General features: G+C 44.9%; 1 protein-coding gene across 9 annotated transcripts in view; it reads right to left on the bottom strand.

Annotated features, from left to right (window-relative positions):
- Positions 1 to 1181: 1181 nt before the first annotated feature.
- The window catches only part of LOC110525633 (fibroblast growth factor receptor 1-A), a 46431-nt gene continuing 23523 nt past the window's right edge, over positions 1182 to 24089 (bottom strand). For 4 of the 9 annotated variants that reach the window (XM_036979742.1, XM_036979740.1, XM_036979741.1 and 1 more), the window contains exons 3-18: positions 16014 to 16262; positions 15792 to 15881; positions 14969 to 15141; positions 12968 to 13091; positions 11726 to 11916; positions 9211 to 9361; positions 6291 to 6487; positions 5726 to 5871; positions 5474 to 5595; positions 4774 to 4884; positions 3647 to 3873; positions 3449 to 3571; positions 3255 to 3325; positions 3009 to 3146; positions 2383 to 2488; positions 1182 to 2159 (exon numbers count right to left, since the gene is read on the bottom strand). In XM_036979742.1, coding sequence (XP_036835637.1) covers positions 1983 to 2159; positions 2383 to 2488; positions 3009 to 3146; positions 3255 to 3325; positions 3449 to 3571; positions 3647 to 3873; positions 4774 to 4884; positions 5474 to 5595; positions 5726 to 5871; positions 6291 to 6487; positions 9211 to 9361; positions 11726 to 11916; positions 12968 to 13091; positions 14969 to 15141; positions 15792 to 15881; positions 16014 to 16262 — 2396 coding nt within the window. In that variant the 3' untranslated portion in view covers positions 1182 to 1982. Of the gene's footprint in view, positions 2160 to 2382; positions 2489 to 3008; positions 3147 to 3254; positions 3326 to 3448; positions 3572 to 3646; positions 3874 to 4773; positions 4885 to 5473; positions 5596 to 5725; positions 5872 to 6290; positions 6488 to 8213; positions 8359 to 9210; positions 9362 to 11725; positions 11917 to 12967; positions 13092 to 14968; positions 15142 to 15791; positions 15882 to 16013; positions 16263 to 24089 lie in introns of all 9 variants that reach the window. The other 5 variants (XM_036979746.1, XM_036979745.1, XM_036979747.1 and 2 more) reach the window with 5 other exon arrangements.

Below are 24089 nucleotides of genomic sequence, written 5' to 3'. Positions count from 1 at the left end.
GAAAAATATACGTAGAATGTTTCCACTAATGGTTCAGCGGCTGATTGATTAAAGGAAAAAAAGCAAAGCTGACAAAAAATTGAGACAGCAAAAACTGGCCACGTAATATTCAATACAATTTAAAAGTAATTTCATGTAGCAAACTCCCCTATGGATTATACTGAAATGGATCAAACATTAGCATCCTTGTACAAAAACAAAACAAATATGGTAATAAAAACAAGAACAGTGTAAATATATATATATTCTTATTAATGCCTAACTGTATTTACAAGGACATACTAGTTTGAAAGAATAACTGACCACTGACCCAACGTACACCACATAACCAAAAGTATGTGGACAGCTGCTCGTCAAACATCTCATCTCAAAATCAAGGGCATGAATATGCAGTTGTTCCCCCCTTTGCTGCTATAACAGCGTCCACTCTTCTTGGAAGACATTGCACTAGATGTTGGAACATTGCTGCGGAGACTTGCGTCCATTCAGCCACAAGAGCATCAGTAAAGTCAGGCACTGATGTTGGGCGATTAGGCCTGGCTCGCAGTCGACATTCCAATTCATTCCAAAGGTGTTCGATGGGGTTGAGGTCAGGGTTCTGTGCAGGCCAGTCAAGTTCTTCCACACCGATCTCGACAAACCATTCCTGTATGGACATCGCTTTGTGCACAGGGGCATTGTCATGCTGAAACAGGAAAGAGCCTTCCCCAAACTGTTGCCACAAAGTTGGAAGCACAGAATCGTGTAGAATGTTTGTATGCTGTAGCGTTAATATTTCCCTTCACTGGAACTAAGGGGCCAAGCCCGAACCATGAAAAACAGCTCAGACCATTATTCCTCCTCCACCAAGCTTTACAGTTGGCACTATGCATTGGGGCAGATGGCGTTCTTCTGGTATCCGCCAAACCCAGATTAGTTCGCCGGACTGCCAGATGTGAATCGTGATTCATCACTCCAGAGAACGCATTTCCACTGCTCCAGAGTCCAATGGGGGCGAGCTTTACACCACTCCAGCAGATGCTTGGCATTGCGCATGTTGAGCTTAGGCTTGAGTGCAGCTGCTCGGCCATGGAAACCCATTTCACGAAGCTCCCGACAAACAGTTATTGTGCTGACGTTGCTTCCAGAGGCAGTTTGGAACTTGATAGTGAGTGTTGCAACCAAGGACCGAGGATTTTTACATGCTTCAGTACTCCCATTCTGTGAGCTTGTGTGTTCTACCACTTCACGGCTGAGCCGTTGTTGCTCCTAGACATTTCCACTTTACAATAACAGCACTTACAGTTGACCGGGGCACCTCTAGCAGGTCAGAAATGTGATAAACTGACTTATTGGAAAGGTGGCATCCTATGACGGTGCCACGTTGAAAGTCACTGAGCTCTTCAGTAAGGCCATTCTACTGCTGATGTTTGTCTATGAAGATTGCATGGCTGTGTGCTCGATTTTATACACCGGACAGCAACAGATGTGGATGAAATGGCCGAATCCACTCATTTGAAAGCATGCCCACATACTTTTGTATATATAGTGTATACAATATATGAATGTCCCTTGGTAATATATTCTCTGGAATTGGTCATTTATTATTGATTAACAAATTCAACAGACATAATTCTAACTCTGATCCATCCATTTCATAATCCTTTCAATTCAATCCCGTCTGTTTCCCTTGTTCAGCGGAATGCTCAGAGTAGAGAAATTAGTGAGTGTTTCTTTCTCCTGCACTGTTTGACACAAACAGAAAGAAAATCCCAGCAATACAAAGTGCCCTGAAAACATTTCCACCTCAACCACGAGCAAGCAAACTGCCTTGAGTTCTTGATGCCCTACCGGTCGGTTTAAACATTTCTGAAGTAAGCCCGTCACAATCTCCACTGGTGTGTTACCTAGTCTCTGGGAGGGTGGGAAATATCCATACCAGGCCAGTTGTGCAGAGGAGAACACAGGAAAAGGAATATTTGGTATTTGAGGGGAGTGAGGTATCAGCGTTTCTTGATGGCCACCCCGTTGGAGTGGGGAGGGAACTTTGGCAGGCAGGGCTCCTCAGCACCAGCATCGTGGGAGAAGACCGAGTCCTCGCCCGAGGAGCAGGTGGAGCTGCGTGTGTCAGGGTAGCTGGGGGAATACTGGTCCAGAGGCACAGACAGCTCCAAGTACTCCTGCAAACACACACAGATGGCATTTATGAGAGAAGATTAGACACTGGCCAGAACAGTCATATCTGGCTTTGGATATCATTACTTTTACACCCACATACAGACAAGTGGCTTAAATGGGAAGTAAAAACATTAACATTTTGCATTTACTCCTGACAGTAACATGAGTGTATCAGCTCTGTTGACTGTGTGAACTGCTGAGGTGTGCTCAAATGTGGGGACTCACCTGGTTGGACGTCATGGCCAGGGTGCGGTCCAGGTCTTCCACCAGCTGTTTGAACGTGGGCCGGTGAGAGGGAACAGCATGCCAGCAGTCCCTCATCATCATGTATCTTTGGGAGGGGGGAGAAATGTAGAAAATAGAGCGGGAAAGAAGGAGAGCGGGACAGGTAGATAATTCTGCTGCTGGCTCGTGTCAATATCTTTACTGCGGCGTCCCTGAGCTCTGAGACAGTCTCTTTACTGCGGCGTCCCTGAGCTCTGGGACAGTATCTTTACTGCGGCTTCCCTGAGCTCTGGGACAGTATCTTTACAGCTGCGTCCCTGAGCTCTGGGACAGTATCTTTACTGCGGCGTCCCTGAGATCTGGGACAGTATCTTTACTGCGGCTTCCCTGAGCTCTGGGACAGTATCTTTACAGCTGCGTCCCTGAGCTCTGGGACAGTATCTTTACTGCGGCGTCCCTGAGCTCTGGGACAGTATCTTTACGGCTGAGTCCCTGAGCTCTGGGACAGTATCTTTAATGCTGCATCCCTGAGCTCTGGGACAATATCTTTGCTGCGGCGTCCCTGAGCTCTGGGATAATCCCATAGTATCCATTCCAATGATAAAACACTGAGGAAGGAGGCTTACAGTTCATGGGTGCAGGTGGAGGGCTTGTCCATGCGGTGGCCCTCCTTCAGCAGCTTGAACAATTCCTCCACAGGAACCCCCGGGTACGGCGAGCCCCCCAGTGTGAAGATCTCCCACAGCAGCACCCCAAAAGACCATCTGCAGAGTCAGATGAACAAACCCGTCAGTCAACACACAGGTTACATGAATCTGACCAACTTCTGCACATTCCAACAAATAGTAAAGGTGCATCTATTCCATACTCACACATCACTTTGGTGCGTGTATATCCGGTCAAATAGAGCTTCTGGGGCCATCCACTTGACTGGCAAACGACCCTGTGGGTTAAATGCTAGTGTAAATTGGCTTATTTACAAAGGAGATGGAATAAGGTAAGGGGAAGCAATTCTCACATGAATTGGCATGGCTGAGGTAGGTAATGTAATTAGTAGCACACTCACATTGGTGGTCTTCTTATAGTAATCAATATGGTGGATATCTCTGGCCAGGCCAAAGTCTGCGATCTTCATCACATTGTCCTCAGTCACCAGTACGTTGCGGGCAGCCAGGTCTCTGTGGATACACTGTACACAGACACATAAGAACTAGGTCTAGCTGGCCGAGCACATACACTGCATCTTTACTGTACTATACTCAACTGTGCTGATGTACGTAGAGTCGGATCCTGATGTTACCTTCTTAGAGGACAGGTACTCCATGCCGCGGGCCACCTGGTAGGCACAGGACACCAGGTCTTTGATAGACATGTTCTCTATGGGCACCTGGTCAGGGTTGTAGCAGTACTCCATGCCTGGTGGACGCCGAGCTCTCAGGTACTCCCGGAGGTTTCCCTTGGAGGCATACTCCACAATAACATAGAGAGGACCTGGGGAGGGAGGGGGAGACAAGCGTCACTCACTATTCAACACCACTAGAGGATGTGGCATTTAGAATAACTTTGTGACATCTGACACAAGACAGACTGATAGGAGCAAAATGGCATTTCAAGGATGAGGAAGGATTTCATTGAGGGGTGGAAGGGTCATAGTGAGAGTTAAGCTCTGAATTATAACCAACAGCTGTATCTTTCTCCTAACATGTCACACACACAGAGACAGAGAGAGAAGACTAATGGTGTATTCTGGACAGCCATTTTGTGGTCAGGGGAAAAAAAAACATTAAAATCACGGAATTAAGACTCTACAAAATGTAAATAAAGAACAAGAAAAATAATCTATATGTCTGTTAACACGTGTACTCAAGTGTTTAAACAAAATCTACACCACTATCTATAGTAAATGCATTGACTTGAAAACAGTTTGCCAAAAAATGTGAGTTTGTATTTCAAACCAAGCCGGTGGGAATAATCTGTGCAATGCTACCAGATTCCTACAGTAACTTCTACTAGAACTTCTCAAGGGACGAGGTGGAACAAAAACCAGCCTTGTGTCGAGGACAGAAAGCTCTGCAATGTTCACAGCAGGGTCAGAACACAGTGCATGGTGCCAGGGCTTGTCAGTGAAGATTTGAAAGATATGGCAACCCTGGCAGCAGCTGTGGTCATCTCAAACTGAAAGCTCGGAAGTTAGGTGTCAGAATCCCTTACTCATAACATTGGACACATTTCTGCATGCTGATCTGAACATGCTGTTAAACAACTGAACAATGCAAGGGTCTCAAAACACCACATTTTTCTCAAAATTAAACATGTTTTCAGCATTTCTGAATGAACGATTTGAAGGGAAGAAGGGGGGGGGGGGGGGTTCTGTGCCAGTGTGAGACCTACCATCCTGGGTACAGGCTCCCAGCAGGTTAATGATGTTCTTGTGCTTCCCAATGATCTTCATCATCTCCATCTCGGAGATCAGATCTGACAGGTCTTTCTCTGTAGCATCAGCTGAGGGGAGGAAAGAAATTCCATTTGGTTTTACTCATAAAATTCACTCAATCCTGAAACCTCTATGATTTGCAAATAATAAAGAATTCCCATGTACAGTAAATCAATCCAAGTTTGTAAAAAACGAAGTACATTATGCTACACAAAATGATTTCAAAGTACATTTACAAAACTATTTAAAAATGTTTCAAAGGCACCACCTATACGCAAAAGGCTACGCTACTTCCAGAGGGACATTCAGGTAGTGGGGAGGGAGGGGGGGGGGGGGGGGGGGGGGTCAGTCTGGAGATAAAGGCAGCACATAAATTATTTTCCTACATTCCCACCCCCACTCATCACAGTTTTATATCCCAAGTCAGGGGGTTCTCATACATTTTTACTCTGGTCTCCCATTTACAGCGGCCAGGAGCCCGTAGCAGATGCCTCTTATGTCTGTGCATCACAGCTCTGAGTAAAACTCTCCTCCCATCTTGTAATTATGGTTGTGGCTTTCTGCTACCTTCTATGCTCCTTTTAAATATAGGAGACCCAGCCATGTGCCCAAATCACAGGTTCGATATGGTTTATGAGGGGGAAAAAAACGACTTACATTTGAGCATCTTCACGGCCACTTTGGTGATCCTGTTTGGCTTCTCTTTGTCCATCCCTACAGCCTCTCCCATCACCACCTGGCCAAAGCAGCCTTCTCCCAAGGGTTTCCCCAGCACCAGTCTGAGTGGGTCAAAGGGTGAGGAAGAAACAAACAAATTTGAGAGGATTGTGACAGACAGGCAATTTTCCCATTCAAAGGTGTGTTATGTGATGTCTGTATTTGATAGGTGTGTTCCAGTCATCTGGGTACCGGTCTCTGGGCAGCTCCCAGCGTGGATCCTGGGGCAACTCGTACTCAGACACCCCAGACAGCATAGGAGAGCCGCTGGATGAGAGGCGGGAGGGCCGCACCAACATCACCCCGGAGTGGAGGGAGGAGCTAGAGTCCACTGACACCTGGAATACAGAAGCCTGCTGTTACTCTCTCATAGTGGAGCCAGGAAAGGAACAACAGACAGAAAGATGTCCAGTGTGGACAGAAAGTAAATGTACAATTTGTTAAACCCCCAAAATGTTACTGAAATTAGTCTGTAGACACAATGTCACAACTAATTGATTCCAGTGGAAGCAGAGAGCAGGATGGAACGAACACCTGCCCTCTACTCACACCAACCTGAGTCCGCCCATGGGCTCTTTGGGGAACCAGAAGCTCAAGGAATTAATGTTTTTTTATTTTCACAATATAATGAACACTTCCATTTGAAAATATTAAGTTAAACAAATTTGAAGATGCCATAAAGATTACACTAAATGGGATGAGAATACTACAAAGAGCAAGAAAAGGTATAAAGATTTCAAACCCCCTATCTACTTTCTGTTACCTGTCTGCGCAGGGGGATGCTTTTAGCCAGCTTGTGGACAGCCAGCTGACTGCTGAAGTCACTCTTCTTGGACGAGTTGCGCATCTTTAAGATGATGGCCACGGCCACCATGACAGCAATGAGGAAGAAGCCCACACAGTAGATCAGCACTTCCAGGTAGGTTTGGTTGGGTGGTGGAGAAGGGGGGACTGCTGGATGAGGGCAACGCGATAGGATAGGTGGCAGGAGGTCAGCCACACTGGGTCAAATTGCAACTACAGAGGTCCATGCATTCTCAAATACCAATCACACTTTCACCACACACAGGCATGTAACACACACAATCACCCTGATACGTTCACTAAGACCACTCAGCTGACATGTACAGAAAAACAGAGCCCTTGACACCACTGGCACAAAGCGCAGAGCACAAACTCCTATTGTGGCACCATGATCACTTCTTTCAGGCATAGGGTTTCACTCCACATTCTTTTCCAGTGTGACCCGCAGCTATATCCTCAACAGCCAAGTTCTCTTGAGTTGGGACAAACCCAAATATATTACACAGAGCCTTTTGCAAACTGATGAGCATTAAACCGGATGTACATTAAAATATACTAACTTTAATGTATTTATTTGTGTGCAAAGGCTCTGTTTTTAAGGAGAACATATATCACAGGCAAAAAAACAAAAAAAAAACATGCCATTGAACACCGACACACATTTTAAACAAGTTCAATAGTAAGTTTAGTTAAATTATTTCTCTAAAGTAAAATGTCCCATTCTGACTTCCTTAGGGCACATAAAATGGTGGTTCTGCATAAAAACCCAGTTTTAAATGGCTTGTGTGGTGGTTGTTGGTACAAACCATTTTCATTATGATTTCCTTGTAATTACAAAATTTGACATTGACTCATGATAAGGAGCAAACCACCTAGGTATTGATGTAGACTAGACACAAAATATAACATTTGTTTAATCAAAAATCAACTTCTCCCCAATTCAGAACAGTGTTGTAATATTTTGCAATATAGATTCAAATCATCATATTAGACGTTTCTTTTTTACCTCGCTTTCCAAAAAACACCAGAATGATACCAACACCAGCAACACAAGTGAGCTGCCCTTGTGTCTAGAGGCTGAATGACAAGCAGCTTGATAATTGGACAAATTCCAACCCTGAGGAATGAGCCGTCCACTACAGTGGGCCAATTATCAAAGCTAGCCTTAAGAGCAGGCTTTGTCCTCACAGCAGGAAATGACATCAGGGATATATGTCATTTGCAGTGCTTGTCAGAAAACATTAGCCTTACACATAATCAAATGTAAACACCATATTGAAACCAGAATGGGAGAGACATAGGTTTGAGTAAAACACCAACAGTACTGCCAAACAACCCCTTTTCAATGTAAAACTTCACCTTAAAGCAATAAAGTAGAAGTGCATTGTAAAGTTAATCACTTGAAACAACGTGGAAAAATGACAAATAATTTATGAAATTGGCCAAATAATGTTAATTGTAGTAATTCATTTTTATTCTACTTTCCAATATTGAGGGTATAAACACTTGAACTTTACTATTCAAGGGTTGTCAGTTGAGGTCAGTACTTTGTCAGTTCAGGTCAGTACTTTCTATGGGTCAGATAGGGTGTTTGGCATTCTGTTATTCCATAAAACAGAAGACAGAGGGGAAACATTTCTCAACATGGACCATACTGTCCCATCCAGAAAGGTTGGATGGGCCTGGAATATTGCTTACAGGGTGAGGGTGAAGGTTAGTAGCACAACTTGGCCTGGCTTCCACACACATTTACATTGTTCACTGAAGTAGGGTCTACAGAGACCATATTCAGAGAAATGTGGAAAGCGGATGACCAGGCCAAAGGGGAGAGGGGGGGAAAGAGGAAGTAGAGATCAGAGGAGAGAACCATTGATACCTTTAACAACGGACAACCATGCAGAGTGATGAGATAACCCGATAGAATTGCCCGCCAAGCAGGTATACTCCCCAGCGTCATCAAAAGACACATTCCTCAGTTGGAGGATTTCCATTTCCTTGTCCGTGGTGTTAAGGCCAGCAGTCTAGAAAAGAACAATGGAAGCAGACCCGACAAGAGGCCCAGAGGGAAAAGGGAGGCATGAGTAAAAGATTCTGAAAAGAGAAAAACTTCTGGTAGTGGAGGGGACAGGACAGAGGGTGGCTGGGGTGTTCACCCCCCCCCCCCTCTCTCAGTCCAACACCATCCCCCCTACCAAGAGTAAAAACCCACACTGCCATTAGAAGGCGCTGACAGAATCAGCCCTCCAGTCAGTTAGTGGAGGAGCTAGTTAGGTAGAGACCGCACCGCAGCACTGAACCCCTTCACTGTACCATCACCATTTGAGGAGAAGCAGGGACGGACATCCCATACCCTATAGACTCATCTCTACATGCAAGAGATGAGCTACATGGAAAACCCCTCAGCAGAGCACACTCACTCAAGACCACACACACTTCACCATACAACAAATCCACAATAAAAAAAAAGGAGCTCATCGAAAGATGGAACGGCTGAGTAAGACAGATGAAAAGCAGTGGGGGGAAAAACAAGGCAGTAATAGGAGCATATGACTGAAGGGCGAGGGAGTGAAAGTAATAGCAGTGGATGGTAGGAGAAGCCCTTATTTGGATGGCACAGGAGAGGCATGGGGCAGGGAAGAGAAAGCAGTCCAACATAAACGAAGACTAAACACATTCAACCGCTCTGCTGGGAATTTTCCATAGAGTCATTTACAGTCAGGAGCATCAAGGCGGGATAGAGGGAGGGAGCGAGGGAGGAAAGAAACAGCTGAGGTTGTCCCTAAATAAGTCCCTACGTCTCCAGGTGTTCCTAACAGCCCGTGGCTGAGGCTCTCTGTGTGCTCTGAGCTACTGCTGCTACATGGGGCGGTTACCTTGGGCCTCATGCCTGATGACGGTCAGCCAGGCTGACTGATTGGCCTCGCCTATATAATTGGACACTTTACATATATACTCCCCGCTCTCCTCCTCAGTGACATTGTAGAGGGTCAACACCTGAGTGTCCGAGCTATTAACCCCAGAGTGCTGCAAACAAAAACAAGTCACGTGCAACAAGTCAATCAGGTTGTAACAAACATTTCAATCAGATTGAGGGGTCAAAAAGCAGTTGTCTCTGTTGAATGAGATCACAATCATTTGTTAGTGTGGACTTTCCTCTGTCAAGCATAGAGTTTTACTCAACAGGGCACAGGAAACTACCTCTTACATAGAGGGATCATATCCTAGGAGAGGGATACTACACTGCTCAAAAAAATAAAGGGAAGACAAACAACACAATGTAACTCCAAGTCAATCACACTTCTGTGAAATCAAACTGTCCACTTAGGAAGCAGCACTGATTGACAATACATTTCACATGCTGTTGTGCAAATGGAATAGACAACAGGTGGAAATTATAGGCAATTAGCAAGACACCCCCAATAAAGGAGTGGTTCTGCAGGTGGTGACCACAGACCACTTCTCAGTTCCTATGCCTCCTGGCTGATGTTTGGTCACTTTTGAATGCTGGCGGTGCTTTCACTCTAGTGGTAGCATGAGAAGGAGTCTACAACCCACACAAGTGGCTCAGGTAGTGCAGCTCATCCAGGATGGCACATCAATGCGAGCTGTGGCAAAAAGGTTTGCTGTGTGTCAGCGTAGTGTCCAGAGCATGGAGGCGCTACCAGGAGACCGTCCAGTACATCAGGAGACGTGGAGGAGGCCGTAGGAGGGCAACAACCCAGCAGCAGGACCGCTACCTCCGCCTTTGTGCAAGAAGGAGCACTGCCAGAGCCCTGCAAAATGACCTCCAGCAGGCTACAAATGTGCATGTGTCTGCTCAAACGGTCAGAAACAGACTCCATGAGGGTGGTATGAGGCCCCGGCGTCCACAGGTGGGGGTTGTGCTTACAGCCCAACACCGTGCAGGACGTTTGGCATTTGCCAGAGAACACCAAGATTGGCAGAGTCGCCCCTGGCGCCCTGTGCTCTTCACAGATGAAAGCAGGTTCACACTGAGCACATGTGACAGACGTGACAGAGTCTGGAGATGCCGTGGAGAACGTTCTGCTGCCTGCAACATCCTCCAGCATGACCGGTTTGGCGGTGGGTCAGTCATGGTGTGGGGTGACATTTCTTTGGGGGGCCTCCATGTGCTCGCCAGAGGTAGCCTGACTGCCATTAGGTACCGAGATGAGATCCTCAGACCCCTTGTGAGACCATATGCTGGTGCGGTTGGCCCTGGGTTCCTCCTAATGCAAGACAATGCTAGACCTCATGTGGCTGGAGTGTGTCAGCAGTTCCTGCAAGAGGAAGGCATTGACGCTATGGACTGGCCCGCCCGTTCCCCAGACCTGAATCCAATTGAGCACATCTGGGACACCATGTCTCGCTCCATCCACCAACGCCACGTTGCACCACAGACTGTCCAGGAGTCGGCGGATGCTTTAGTCCAGATCTGGGAGGAGATCCCTCAGGAGACCATCCGCCACCTCATCAGGAGCATGCCCAGGCGTTGTAGGGAGGTTATACAGGCACGTGGAGGCCACACTCACTACTGAGCCTCATTTTGACTTGTTTTAAGGACATTACATCAAAGTTGGATCAGCCTGTAGTGTGGTTTTCCACTTTAATTTTGAGTGTGACTCCAAATCCAGACCTCCATGGGTTGATAAATTTGATTTCCATTGATAATTTTTGTTTGATTTTGTTGTCAGCACATTCAACTATGTAAAGAAAAAAGTATTTAATAAGAATATTTCATTCATTCAGATCTAGGATGTGTTATTTTAGTGTTCCCTTTATTTTTTTGAGCAGTGTATTTTCCAGCCTTTGTCAGACAACTGTGAATTGATAGAATATAGAAGACACAATGAAACTGATACAATGAAAATGATAAACTAGATTTAATTTCAATCTAATACGGTTTGGCTGTATTCTCCAAGTATTACATGGGTTGCCATCTCTTACTTGTAAATTCACCCTGGAGTGCGCTCTGGGCATTCAGAAATACAGAATGTTGGCGGATTATCTGTTCCTAAATTCTGAGCATTTTGATCTTGAAGTGTTCAAAGCGCCCTAGCAGAGCTGATTAGGATGTTGTCATGTTATCTATAGCCGTTGGTGACTAACTGTGCTGCTGGCAACAATTTAATAAAATAATTTTGCCTACGTTTACTGACACCGGTCATATTCAACTGGTGTTCCGTGTTCGTAATTTCATCAGTTATTCTGCGCTCTGGCACAGTCAGACAAGTGTGCTTTGAAATCTGGAGTAGCTAGCCAGAGTGAATTTACGAACGCACCCATAACCTACATTTTATCACCTTTTGTTCCAGACTGAAAATAATACTTGCAGCCATGTGGTGTGTACAGTCTGGTGGACTCAGTCCGTGCACTGCGAACCCCTACCTTGAGGACACGGACGTAGGGTAAGCCATCAGGGCCCACGCGGCTTCCATTGACCTCGATGTGCTTCAGCCACTGGATGTGAGGCTGGGGGTCGCTGAACACCTTACACTCAAACTCCACATCACTGCCCACCACCGCAGTGTTATTGGCTGGTAGTCCCGCCTGCAGGATGGGTCTGTGGGGGGAACGCTCTGTGACACAGACACACGTCAACCACATAAGAAGACATGTCAACAACATACTTGTTGAAAATCCTAGTGGTTATTGCAACAGAAATACCTTGGTAAAAACAACAATGGATTATCATTGAGGAAAAAACAGCTTGGTGATTTGATGACGTTTCTAGTTCATTCCAGTAATGAATAGGGATTGAGGCATGGCTGAACTAGGAGAGTAACAGGCAACAGGAAGAGGACAGCTCTGTCAGGAGTGCCTGATCTAGGCCAGGTTACAAGGTTACCCTGATCTAATGTCATTTCACTACTTAAATATGGTAAGCTTTACAGCCAGGGATATAACTGTTCCCCTACTACTCTGTCGCCTGTATAATTGTTGCCATTTGGCCCAAATGACTGGAAACACAAGCTTGCAGACAAGTTTGAAGCCGCTGCCCTGAAAGAAATGTTCTCTGGGCGCCCTTTTGATGACTGATAACTCCCCCAACCGTACTAATGAGCCCAGCATCTGGCAGGGAAACAACTTGTCAGGCTTCGGTTGCTTTCCTGATACAGAGATCAGTGTGGTGCTTTGCACACATTTTGTAGAATTACACTCAGTCTCCAAAATGATCTCACAGCTGATCAAGGTTGGGGAGTGAAGTCACGCCAACCCCGGGCCCAGCCGCAAATATCCCAGGAGACACCAATGTCTGTGGTGGAGCTTTGATTTATAGAACCAATGGAGCGTGAGTAAGTCACAGGGCAGGTCCAGGGGGGAATATTAATTTCACCCTTTTACACAGCTCCATCGACAGAGCCACAACGCAAACAAGGTTCATTTAAAAAAAGAAAAGAAAAAAAGAAAAGAGACTAATTTGAAAGACCATGTGACTCTCCTTGGAAAAAGGGACACCATTACTTCAATTACTAGGGCCTAGTATTGTAAACCATTAGCTATATTGAACCAACAACACACTTAGGCTACATGGATATCCAATCGATGATTAAACCAGGGGAATGGGTTAGGCTTCGAGATGCTTAACAAGAAATTTCACCTATACACCGGCCCCGAGAAGAGACTCACCAACAACATCCAGCTGGTAAGTGTGGTTAATGCTTCCATGTTGGTTTTCTACTACACATGTGTAGTTTCCCTTGTCGGATGGCACTACAGACTCCATGATTATGGTCCACATGTGTTCTCGAACCTACAAATTGGAGAAGAGGAAGGTTAAATATTTTGTCAGAGAAGGAAGTATGGAAGGCACTTGAAGATGACAGATGGTCCAACCAAAGCACTAAGACTTAAATAAATCCCCAAAGCCCCATACTTTCACAAGACATCCTATCAATACTATAAAACGCGAGAGACTTGTTTAGATTATTTAAAAAAGGTTGTAAAGCCAGCCTGATTCATAAGTTAATTTCTTGAATGATTATTTTCTCTGACATTGGGATTTACATAACCTCTCAAGAGCACATTTAATTCTGCTAGTTAATATTTCCCCATTTTGTACAAATAACTAACGAGTTCAATGATGTCTAATGAAATCCAGATCAAAATATATATTTTTTTCCCCATGGGAAGGAGGAGGAACTATCAGGATACTATTTCCCATGCTGTATAAAACTATTGTGGTCCATTGCTTGAGGAATAGTACATTAATGCACTATTGGAAACATATTGAGGCGGGGAAACTGTTTTTTGGTGGTTACATGACTTGTATGTCACAACCTGTTCCGGGAAAAACTATGGTTGACTACAGTCAGGTTACAGCCCATGTACATCTAAGGCTAAATCCTGTTCTCTATATTCCAAGTTATAATTGTTCTTCCATAAATCTGCCAAGACCGGTAGTGTGTGATTAAACTCGAACAAAATCTCAGACAATGGCAACATCAAACATGCAGACCCTGCATTACGCTTTCTCTCATTTAGCTAAAATGTACTGGGGTTCTACAGCCGCTTCTGGCCAGATGTGTTGTGCTTGGGTTAATACATGTGGTCTGCATTATTTCCTCCTGCCGTCTCCATACATTAAGACTATATGAACAATGCAGCCGTGGTCATAAAACCAAAGCGCGGGGTGCTTGGCGAGCCCCGTTCATAGACATCCCCAGCCTCCCATCTAGACCTTGACTGAAAAAACAGCAGCCAGATGGTAAAGCTGGGCGGGGGAGAGAAGGCAGGGAGCTGATAGGAAACTCCTTAATGTGTCCCAGCTGGGGGGGCCTGCCGAGGACAAGACAACACCTTGATGGGAGGAGCAGATGAACAGGACCCTGGCCCCCTACAACATCCCAGCACATCTTACACCACGTGAGGCTGTCGCAAGCCAACACACAATCGTCCACGCTGCAGTGCAGATATGGTCAACTTTAAAAGCCAAGCACACAGTATACAGATGCTATCTGCATCAGGGAAAAGATAAGTAAACGGACTCATCACCACCACGCCCATTACTGTGAACTGTTTACACGGTCTCACTTCCTCTGACAGCGAGCTGTCCTATTCTGCTCCCCAACACAGAGATGGAAGGCAAACTGCCTAATGTCAATTGAATCAGACATGTAGTTTGTCAACAGGCATCAAATAAAAAAATAAACTTAATTGGCTGTTTAATGGATTTATCCTGTCTCCTCTATGAAAAACAAATGACATTGAGTTTCCTTTTTGAGAAGTTGGTTTTGCTATACGCAGATATATCTTGACGGAAAACAAATGCAGTAAACAGCAGTTACCCAGATGCATTAAAATGAGGACAGCCAGGTGTATCCTGCCTCTTAAGGAGGGCTAAAATTGCTATCCTCGAGGAATGCTTTTGTGGCACAATCATCCCTTTGTGGCATTGGATTTCACCTTGCATTGTTCCCCAGTTAGAGGAAAGCAGGAGCTAGTTTCACACCTATCTAACAGGCCTCTAATGCTGTGGGGTGGGGGTTGGTGATCTAAAAGTGATGATATCACCATCACACCTGCACTCATGGTCAAGGAGTTTGGGGATATTCAATTAGGATCAATGTACAGTATGGTCTTTGGGCAGTCTAGTACCAAGGGGTGAATTCAGGGAGGGGGGGTGGTTACCTTGAAGCCCCCGATGCGCTGATCCCTCTTGAACTCCTTGCCGTTCTTGAACCACTTGAGTGTTGGTGTAGGGTTCCCACTGGCCTGGCAGCGGAACTTGACAGTCTTACTGGCTGGGACAGCATGCAACTTTTTTTCCATCTTCTCTGGCTGAGCCCACTGAGGAGCCATTGCTGAAGAACAAGGGAGAGAAAGACAGAAAAGTTAAACACCTCTTCTGACAAAAATTGACATAAATTATGTGTGCAAGTAGTTTCCATCAGGCTAAGGAGTATTTCATAAAACCACAAAAAGTCAGGACCATTTCCTGTTAAAAAAAACAACAACCAAAAAACTATACTAAACACCAATATAGGATTGACTAGTCTCCTGGGGCCCCAAGGTCATCATCATAAGGGGTGCCCGCCACGCTAGCTGCTTACTTCCCCGTGGGCCCAAGGCAATCACCAGATGCCAGCTGACCACGACTGACTGGCTTTATAATGCACCGTAGACTCAAACATTAAATCAGGGGACGTCTGGAATGGGCCGGGCTGAGTCACTAGCGTGACATGTCTTACTCAAGTGTAACCACCACTGTGGGCTGCTATTGTTCCTCAATCACGACTGTGAACAAATCACTCTTAGATGAACAGCAAACATGCCTAATAGGTGAATCACACATGAACTGTAGCTGAGACTGTAAATAACTAAATGAGTTAAGTTTAACATAACAAAGCCCTAAGACATTAACAGGAGCAGAATCTGGTCCAAGCTCTGTTCTACCATTTCAAGGAAACAGCAATGGCGACAGGTAGTAGGACTAGGAGGATGAGACACTTACGCAAAAGCTTTTGACTGCTAGACAGCTTTGCCTCCTCTGAGGAAGACTCATCCTCCTCTTCTTCATCTTCAGAGGATGCCAGGATATCAACTGGTGAATAGGAAAAGAGGACAAATATGTTATAGGACTTGGGCTTCCCTGCATTGATATACCTTTAATTGTTTCTCTCTATGGGACCAGTGATTTGAGCGCTCAGTTGTAGCTTTGTATATTTAACCTTACCTGTGACATTGACAGAGAAGTAGGAGCTGTGGTTGCCAAAGGCGACGCAGGTGTACAGGCCCGAGTCAGCCGGCTCCACCCCCTCGATTTCCAGTTGGCCGTCTCGTAAACGTGTGTGCTCCCCATCCACCACCAATGTGTCGTCCTTGGTCCAGTTGACTGACTCAGTGCTACATTTCAGCTCCAGTCGGTCACCAGGGTACAGGGTGTAAAGCTCCGCTTGGATTTTCACAGGTGGTGCAGGGATGACTAGGGGAAAAAAACAGGGCAAAGTGAGGGCTTAGTACCTTCCTGTACAATAGTATTACATTAAAAAAAGCAGGCGCGCTCCAACTAACACACTGCTAGCAGATACCCATAGACTTCCATTAATTATGCTTATGTTAGTTAGCAGTGGCTAGCGAAACTACCTCTAACTTCCTTCATACTGGACACAAAGGCATAAAAATGGTATCCACGATTTCATCTGACTCTGGGGAATTAGACAAAGGACCTCATTGCCAAATTCCTGAAGTATCCCTTTGGTCACTGGGCTGATAGGAAAACTACAGAAAAAATGGTTCATATGATACTGGGAGATGCATATCAAAATGTATGCAACTGTATACAGCAGGAGACAGATTATATAATATCTACAACATGACCAGTCTTAAGAAAATGTCTTATGGAAAAAAAAAGTACAAAAATCTAGAAATAGTGCATATAGCTCATATCTGACATTTGGTAAATGTACAAAAAGCTCTCATACTGTGATGCAACAATCTATGTTCTAATCAAATTGACTGATAAAAAGGCATAGGTCTTGTGACAAAAATCTTGTGCCCAGCTATATGATAAAAGGAATCACAAAAAGACAAGGGAGCAGCTCATTCCTCGATGTCCCTGAAAGTACCATCATCCACATTCACGCACGGTTTATTGAATCTAAACCCTTGTGCGCGTTTGCAAAGCTGAAAATCGAGCTGCAGCCTCTTACCTTCTCCACCCAATCCCTGACTATGCTCTCCATTAAATTCAAATTGCACCCCAAATTAGTCAAGGGCCAATCATCAGGCTGGCAAGGAGCTCTTTGGGAGAGGAAGGTGGAATTAGATTAAAGGAATGGGGAGGGGGCGAGCTAGACATCTGAGTCCCCCGTTTTCTACGACTACATAGACGACCAGGGGGTGGGAGTAAACCAATTATGTTGACATTTTGTCCATCACATTGTCCATCAAGCTAAACTTGTCTGGGAGTCTATGGGGACATTTGTCTGTTCCAGACGCTGGAAAAGCATTAGAGGACAATGTGGTCTAAACCTTAGCTATAGACTGAGGACTGGCTATAAAGTGAAAAAGCCATCTCCAAGTGGTATTGTCTGGCACAAACACCTGTCACAATACATTTTCTGCATCCTTTGCAGTGATGGGAGAAATGTTTTTTATTTTTTATAGTTACATATTGCAATATTATTCAGATACTTGATCTTGATTTGCTATGTACACCTAGTGTTAGAGCTAGTCGTCTGTACCTAACCAGTCAGGCTTCAAGACGGTGTCAATCAACTGAGACTGCTGTGTCACGGAAGCTCTCCTCACTGCCAAAGCTGACTCACTCTCCTCTGTTCTCATCCTCCTAGATCTATCCGGTGCCTTTGACACCTTGAACCATCAAATCCTCCTCTCCACCCTCTCAGGACTGGACGTCTCAGGCTCTGCATGCCCTTGGATTGCATCCTACCTGGCAGGCCACTCCTACCAGATGACATGGAGAGGATGTGTCTGCACCACATACTCTCACTACTGGTGTCCCCCAGGGCACCACGTCAAGCTCAACAAGACTGAACTGCTCCCGGGGAAGGCCTGCCCACTCAAAGACCTCTCTGTCATGGTAGACAACTCCACAGTGTCGCCCTCCCAGAGTGCAAAGAACCTTGGCGTGACCCTGGACAACACCCTGTCCTTCTCTGTAAACATCAAAGCAGTGACCCGCTCCTGCAGGTTCATGCTTGACAACATCCGTAGAGTACGACCCAACTTCACACAGGTCCTAATCCAGGCACTTGTTTTCTCCCGTCTGGACTATTGCAACTCACTGTTGGCTGGGCTCCAAGCTTGTGCCATCAAGCCCCCAGCTCGGGCTCTACTGATTGCTACCTTGAGGAAAAATGTACTTTCTATGCCTGTGATGTGGTTGTCCCACCTAACTATCTTTAGATTAATGCATGTCGCTCTGGATACGAGCGTATGCTAAATTTCTAGTGTAAATGTACCTGCGCCAAAACTCAGGTATTTTTCATCCTATAGCTTGTTCTCCCATCTTCTTCTTAAATAGTTCAGCACTTTCTTGCAATGACTGAGCAAAAAAAATGATCATGCTCTCGTCTCAGAGTACCCCAGTATGAGTCATAATACCCATAAAACCTAGCGGTAACATGGAAAAGGTTACATTCGGTTTTCCTCCATAAAATTACTCCTATAGGGGATTTTATAAGCACCCCCCCCCCCAATACCACTACATCTCCTCCTCCATGCTTCATGTTGGGAAACACAAATGCGGAGATCATCCATTCACCTAGACAAGGCAGTTGGAACCAATACTCTGAAGCATTTCTTTGGGCTGCCATTGGGGAGGTGCAGTTAACTCTAATGAACCTATCCCCTGCAGCACAGGTAACTCTGGGTCTTCCTTTCCTGTGGCGGTCCTCATGAGAGCCAGTTTCATCATAGCACTTCATGGTTTTTCAAATAAAATGTTATTTGTCACATGCGCCAAATATAACAGGTGCAGATCTTACAGTGAAATGCTTACTTACAACCCCTTAACTAACAATGCAGTTGAGAAAAAAAAAGTGTAAAGTGAAAAATATATATATTTATTTTAAACAGTAACAAATGAAGAGCAGCAGTAAAATAACAATAGTGAGGCTATATACAGGGGGTACCCGTACAGAGTCAATGTGCAGGGGCACCGGTTAGTTGAGGCAGTATGTAGGTAGAGTTAAAGTGACTATGCATAGATAATAAACAGAGTAGCAGCAGTGTAAAAAAAGTAGCCATTTGATTAGCTTTTCAGGTGTCTTATGGCTTGGGGGTAGAAGCTATTAAGATGTATTTTGGACCTAGACCGCTTGCCGTGCGGTAGCAGAAAGAACAGACTATGACTAGGGTGGCTGGAGTCGGACAATCTTTAGGGCCTTTCTGACACTGCCTGGTATAGAGGTCCTGGATGGCAGGAAGCATGGCCCCAGTGATGTACTGGGTCGTACACACTACCCTCTGTAGTGCCTTGTGGTCGAAGGCAGAGTAGTTGCCATACTAGGCACTTGATGGTGCAGCTGCTCTTAACTGCACTTGAAGAAACGTTCAAAGTTCTTGAAATGTTCCGGATTGACTGCCCATGTCAAGTAGCCTGGTGGTTAGAGTGTTGGGCCAGTAACTGAAAGGTTGCTGGATCGAATCCCCAAGCTGACAAGGTAACAATCTGTTTTGCTGCCCCTGAACAAGGCAGTTAACCCACTGTTCCTATGTGGTCATTGTAAATAAAAATTTGTTCTTAACTGACTTGCCTAGTCAAATAAAGGTAAAATTTAAAAAAAATTATATACAGGAAATATTGAAATGCAACTGCAGGTGGTGTTGCTATATACACAGAGTGTACAAAACATATATTTTTTTTTACTCTTTCCATGACAGACTGACCAGGTGAAAGCCATGATCCCCCTATTGATGTCACTTGTTAAATCCACTTCAATCACTGTAGGTGAAGGGGAGGAAACAGATTAAAGAAGGATTTTTAAGCCTTGTCATGAATGGTCCACCACAAAGGAAATCCAGCCAACTGTGGGAAGCATGAGTCAATATGGGCCAGCATCCCTGTGGAACGCTTTTGACACCTTGTAGAGTCCATGCCCCAACGAAGTGAGGCTGTTCGGCAGGCAAAAGGGGGCTGTAACTCAATATTAGGAAGGTGTTCTTAATCTATTGTACACTCAGTACATGTTTAGAGTATTCCTGTTAGGCTCAGTCAACCTACCATGGTATTTACAAACAAAACAGGAACTAAATCATCCACGTGGATTGACCACATCTTAACTAATGCAGCAGAAATCTGCTCTAAAGCAGTATCCACACCTATCGAATGAAGTAAATCATAATAGCTATATTCAGAAAAAATAAGTTCCGAAGACTGGACCTGAAATTGTGTATAAGCGATCAGAGGTTTTTCAAATGATTCCTATGTCAAAGATGTGAAAAATATTTGTTGGTCTGATATGTGTAATGAGGAACAACCGAATGCCACACGTGAAGTATTTATGAAACGGCTTCTTCCAGTTACTGATAGGCATGCGCCCATCAAGAAAGTGACTGTTAAAACAGCCAAATCCCCATGGATAGATTAATTGAAAAACTGTATGGAACAAAGATAAATTATATAAAGAATGATAGTAAAAAGCTCTGGAGTAGCTTAAATGAAATTCAAGGCATAAAAAAAACTAAGCTCCATCCTTCATTGAGACAGATGGCTTGTTCATAACAAAACCATTTGATACTGCCAACCACTTTAATTACTTTTTTTGTTGACAAGATAAGCAACCTTATGCATGACATGCAAACAAACGCTGAGCCTTCATATTCATGCATAACGGGACCAAATAATGAGGGACAAGCACTGTAGGGTAGCTAGATTGGTGTGGAAGAGGTTATTTTTTTTTGTCTATAAATAAGGACAAGCCACCTGGTACTTTTTAAATCAAAAGTAGCCCTAATTATTGCAGTAACCTAAATTATTTTATATTTGTAAAATTACAGACGAGTAGGCCTCGATAAATAATTCAGTTTTCACCTCACAACTTGGTTGTCACTTTGATAAACATGTCAAAGAGGCCGTCTAAGACGACCAAGTCGTCAAACAAACTAAACAATTTGACCCTAACCCCTAAATTCAGTGCAGAGCAATACCCAACAGACTATTATGAGTCAGGCGATAAGCTGTTTTGCAAATTCTGTCAACATACTAATGATTGGACCCGTAACAATACGTGTGATGACCACTTGAAGTGTAAAGCCCATGTTAAGAACAAGGAAAAGCACCGTTTTAGCCAGAGCATGCCTCTTCAAACAACCATTTCTAGTGCAAGCGCATCAGCAGATTCAAGACGATAATTTATTCAAGACTTTGTGGCTGTGTGCGCCGAGTCTGACAAGCTAAGAAAGCTACGGCCGCTTCTAGTGAAGTATTGCAAACAGGGAGGAGCGTTGCCGAAAATGAAAGCAGTCTCAGTAAAACTCACGTGCCCCAGTGTGTTCGACCAACATATGACTGCCATTCTACAGAAGATCTGAACCTGAATGATGCCTGGGCAGTGGTCACAGATAATGCCTCCTACTGCCTGAAAGCGTACAAGGAGGTTCTGAAACACCCAACAGTGTCCATGTAACCGGTCTCTGCCATGTCATCAATCTGGTGGGTGAGACCTGGCAGCACAACAAATACTTCTCTGAAGTTGCATCACTTGTGACATGGATGAGATCTGTCTCCTTCAAGAAGCCTGCCAGAAAGAAAAGATGGGTGAGCTTCCTCATTATGAAGGAGTTTGTGCAGGACAAGGCTCCTCCTGAAGCAGTGAGCTCCAGATGGAATAGCTGTTTTGAGGCAGGGAAGTACCATGATGAGCATGTTCATCTGTACAGAGTTTTTGTCGGCAGAAAAGTCATCATAGGCAGTCACAAACATCATCAGCCAGCTGGAATCAGAGAAGGTGCAGGCCCTCACTGTCAAGCTAACCTTTATCTCGGAGGGCTGCTTCAAACTGATGACAGCTCTGTCAATCCTGGAAGGAACCCACCGTCCCACAGCAGTGTCTGCATACAATGTCATGGAGGATCTGGGCTCTTACCTAGTGAATGGAACGGCAAAAACATGTGGGTATGGTGCCAAGACAGATGCGCTATTGAGAAAGACAGGGATTGGAGAGAGGAGGGAGGTGCTTGACCATCTCCATGATGCATTCCACTTGGCCTTCAGAGTTCTCAAAGCACTGGTACACACATCCAGCCAGAGAGGTCTACAGGTTGGCTAGGGTGTTCAATCCTAGGCAGGCCCCAGCCATAGAAAAGCAGATTGAAGCCTACACACAACTGAAACCCATGGCAAGCCCATCAACAAAGCACAGTGAATAATGGATTGCCTAATCAGCACTGTGTGTCCAGTGAGCCCTCACCTGCTCTGGAGCTTGCCGATTACTGGAGGGGCCTGAGTGTGAGATTCCCAAGAGTTGCAGAAGTGGCAGTGCCCTACATCTACTTCCCAGTCAGCTCAGTCGACTGTGAGAGGAGTTTCAGCAAATACAAGACTCTACTCACAGACAAGCGAGAGGCACTCACCGAGTTCAACACAAAGAGGCTGACAATCATGTGATTCAATGGAGATGTCTGTGATAGATGGACGGACATAGGAGCTCATTAGATAGCTCCGTAGGTAGCCTATTGTTGCATTATTGCCTAGATTCATGACTATTTTTTCCATTTATAACAAAACACTTAGTTGGGCAACAAAGTATTTAGTCAGCCACCAATTGTGCAAGTTCACCCACTTAAAAAGATGAGGCCTGTAATTTTCATCATAGGTACACTTCAACTATGACTGACAAAATGAGAACATTTATTTGCAAATTATGGTGGAAAATAAGTATTTGGTCAATAACAAAAGTTTATCTAAATACTTTGTTATATACCCTTTGTTGGCAATGACAGAGTTCAAACGTTTTCTGTAAGTCTTCACAAGTTTTTCACACACTGTTGCGGGTATTTTGGCCCATTCCTCCATGCAGATCTCATCTAGAGCAGTGATGTTTTGGGGCTGTTGCTGGGCAACACGGACTTTCAACTCCCTCCAAAGATTTTCTATGGGGTTGAGATCTGGAGACTGGCTAGGCCACTCCAGGACCTTGAAATGCTTCTTACAAAGCCACCGTTGCCCGGGCGGTGTGTTTGGGATCATTGTCATGCTGAAAGACCCAGCCACGTTTCATCTTCAATGCCCTTGCTGATGGAAGGAGGTTTTCACTCAAAATCTCACGATACATGGCCCCATTCATTCTTTCGTTTACACGGATCAGTCGTCCTGGTCCCTTTGCAGAAAAACAGCCCCAAAGCACGATGTTTCCACCCCCATGCTTCACAGTAGCTATGCTGTTCTTTGGATGCAACTCAGCATTCTTTGTCCTCCAAACACAGCAAGTTGAGTTTACCAAAAAGTTATATTTTGGTTTCATCTGACCATATGACATTCTCCCAATCTTCTTCTGGATCATCCAAATGCTCTCTAGCAAACTTCAGACGGGCCTGGACATGTACTGGCTTAAGCACGGGGACACGTCTGGCACTGCAGGATTTGAGTCCCTGGCGGCGTAGTGTGTTACTGATGGTAGGCTTTGTTACTTTGGTCCCAGCTCTCTGCAGGTCATTCACTAGCCCCCCCCCCCCCCCGTGTGGTTCTGGGATTTTTGCTCACCGTTCTTGTGATCATTTTGACCCCATGGGGTGAGATCTTGCGTGGAGTCCCAGATCGAGGGAGATTATCAGTGGTCTTGTATGTCTTCCATTTCCTAATAATTGCTCCCACAGTTGATTTCTTCAAACCAAGCTGCTTACCTATTGCAGATTCAGTCTTCCCAGCCTGGTGCAGGTCTACAATTTTGTTTCAGGTGTCCTTTGACAGCTCTTTGGTCTTGGCCATAGTGGAGTTTGGAGTGTGACTGTTTGAGGTTGTGGACAGGTGTCTTTTATATTGATAACAAGTTCAAACAGGTGCCATTAATACAGGTAACGAGTGGAGGACAGAGGAGCCTCTTAAAGAAGAAGTTACAGGTCTGTGAGAGCCAGAAATCTTGCTTGTTTGTAGGTGACCAAATACTTATTTTCCACCATAATTTGCAAATAAATTCATTAAAAATCCTACAATGTGATTTTCTGGATTTTTTTTCTAATTTTGTCTGTCATAGTTGAAGTGTACCTATGATGAAAATTGCAGGCCTCTCATCTTTTTAAGTGGGAGAACATGCACAATTGGCGGCTGCCAACACACTGACACTGA

The sequence above is a fragment of the Oncorhynchus mykiss genome, chromosome 6, assembly GCF_013265735.2.
Source record: "Oncorhynchus mykiss isolate Arlee chromosome 6, USDA_OmykA_1.1, whole genome shotgun sequence".
In the NCBI taxonomy this organism is placed as follows: Eukaryota; Metazoa; Chordata; class Actinopteri; order Salmoniformes; family Salmonidae; genus Oncorhynchus; species Oncorhynchus mykiss.
Note: the sequence above shows the minus strand (reverse complement) of the source record. Positions and strands in the feature narration are given on the sequence as shown.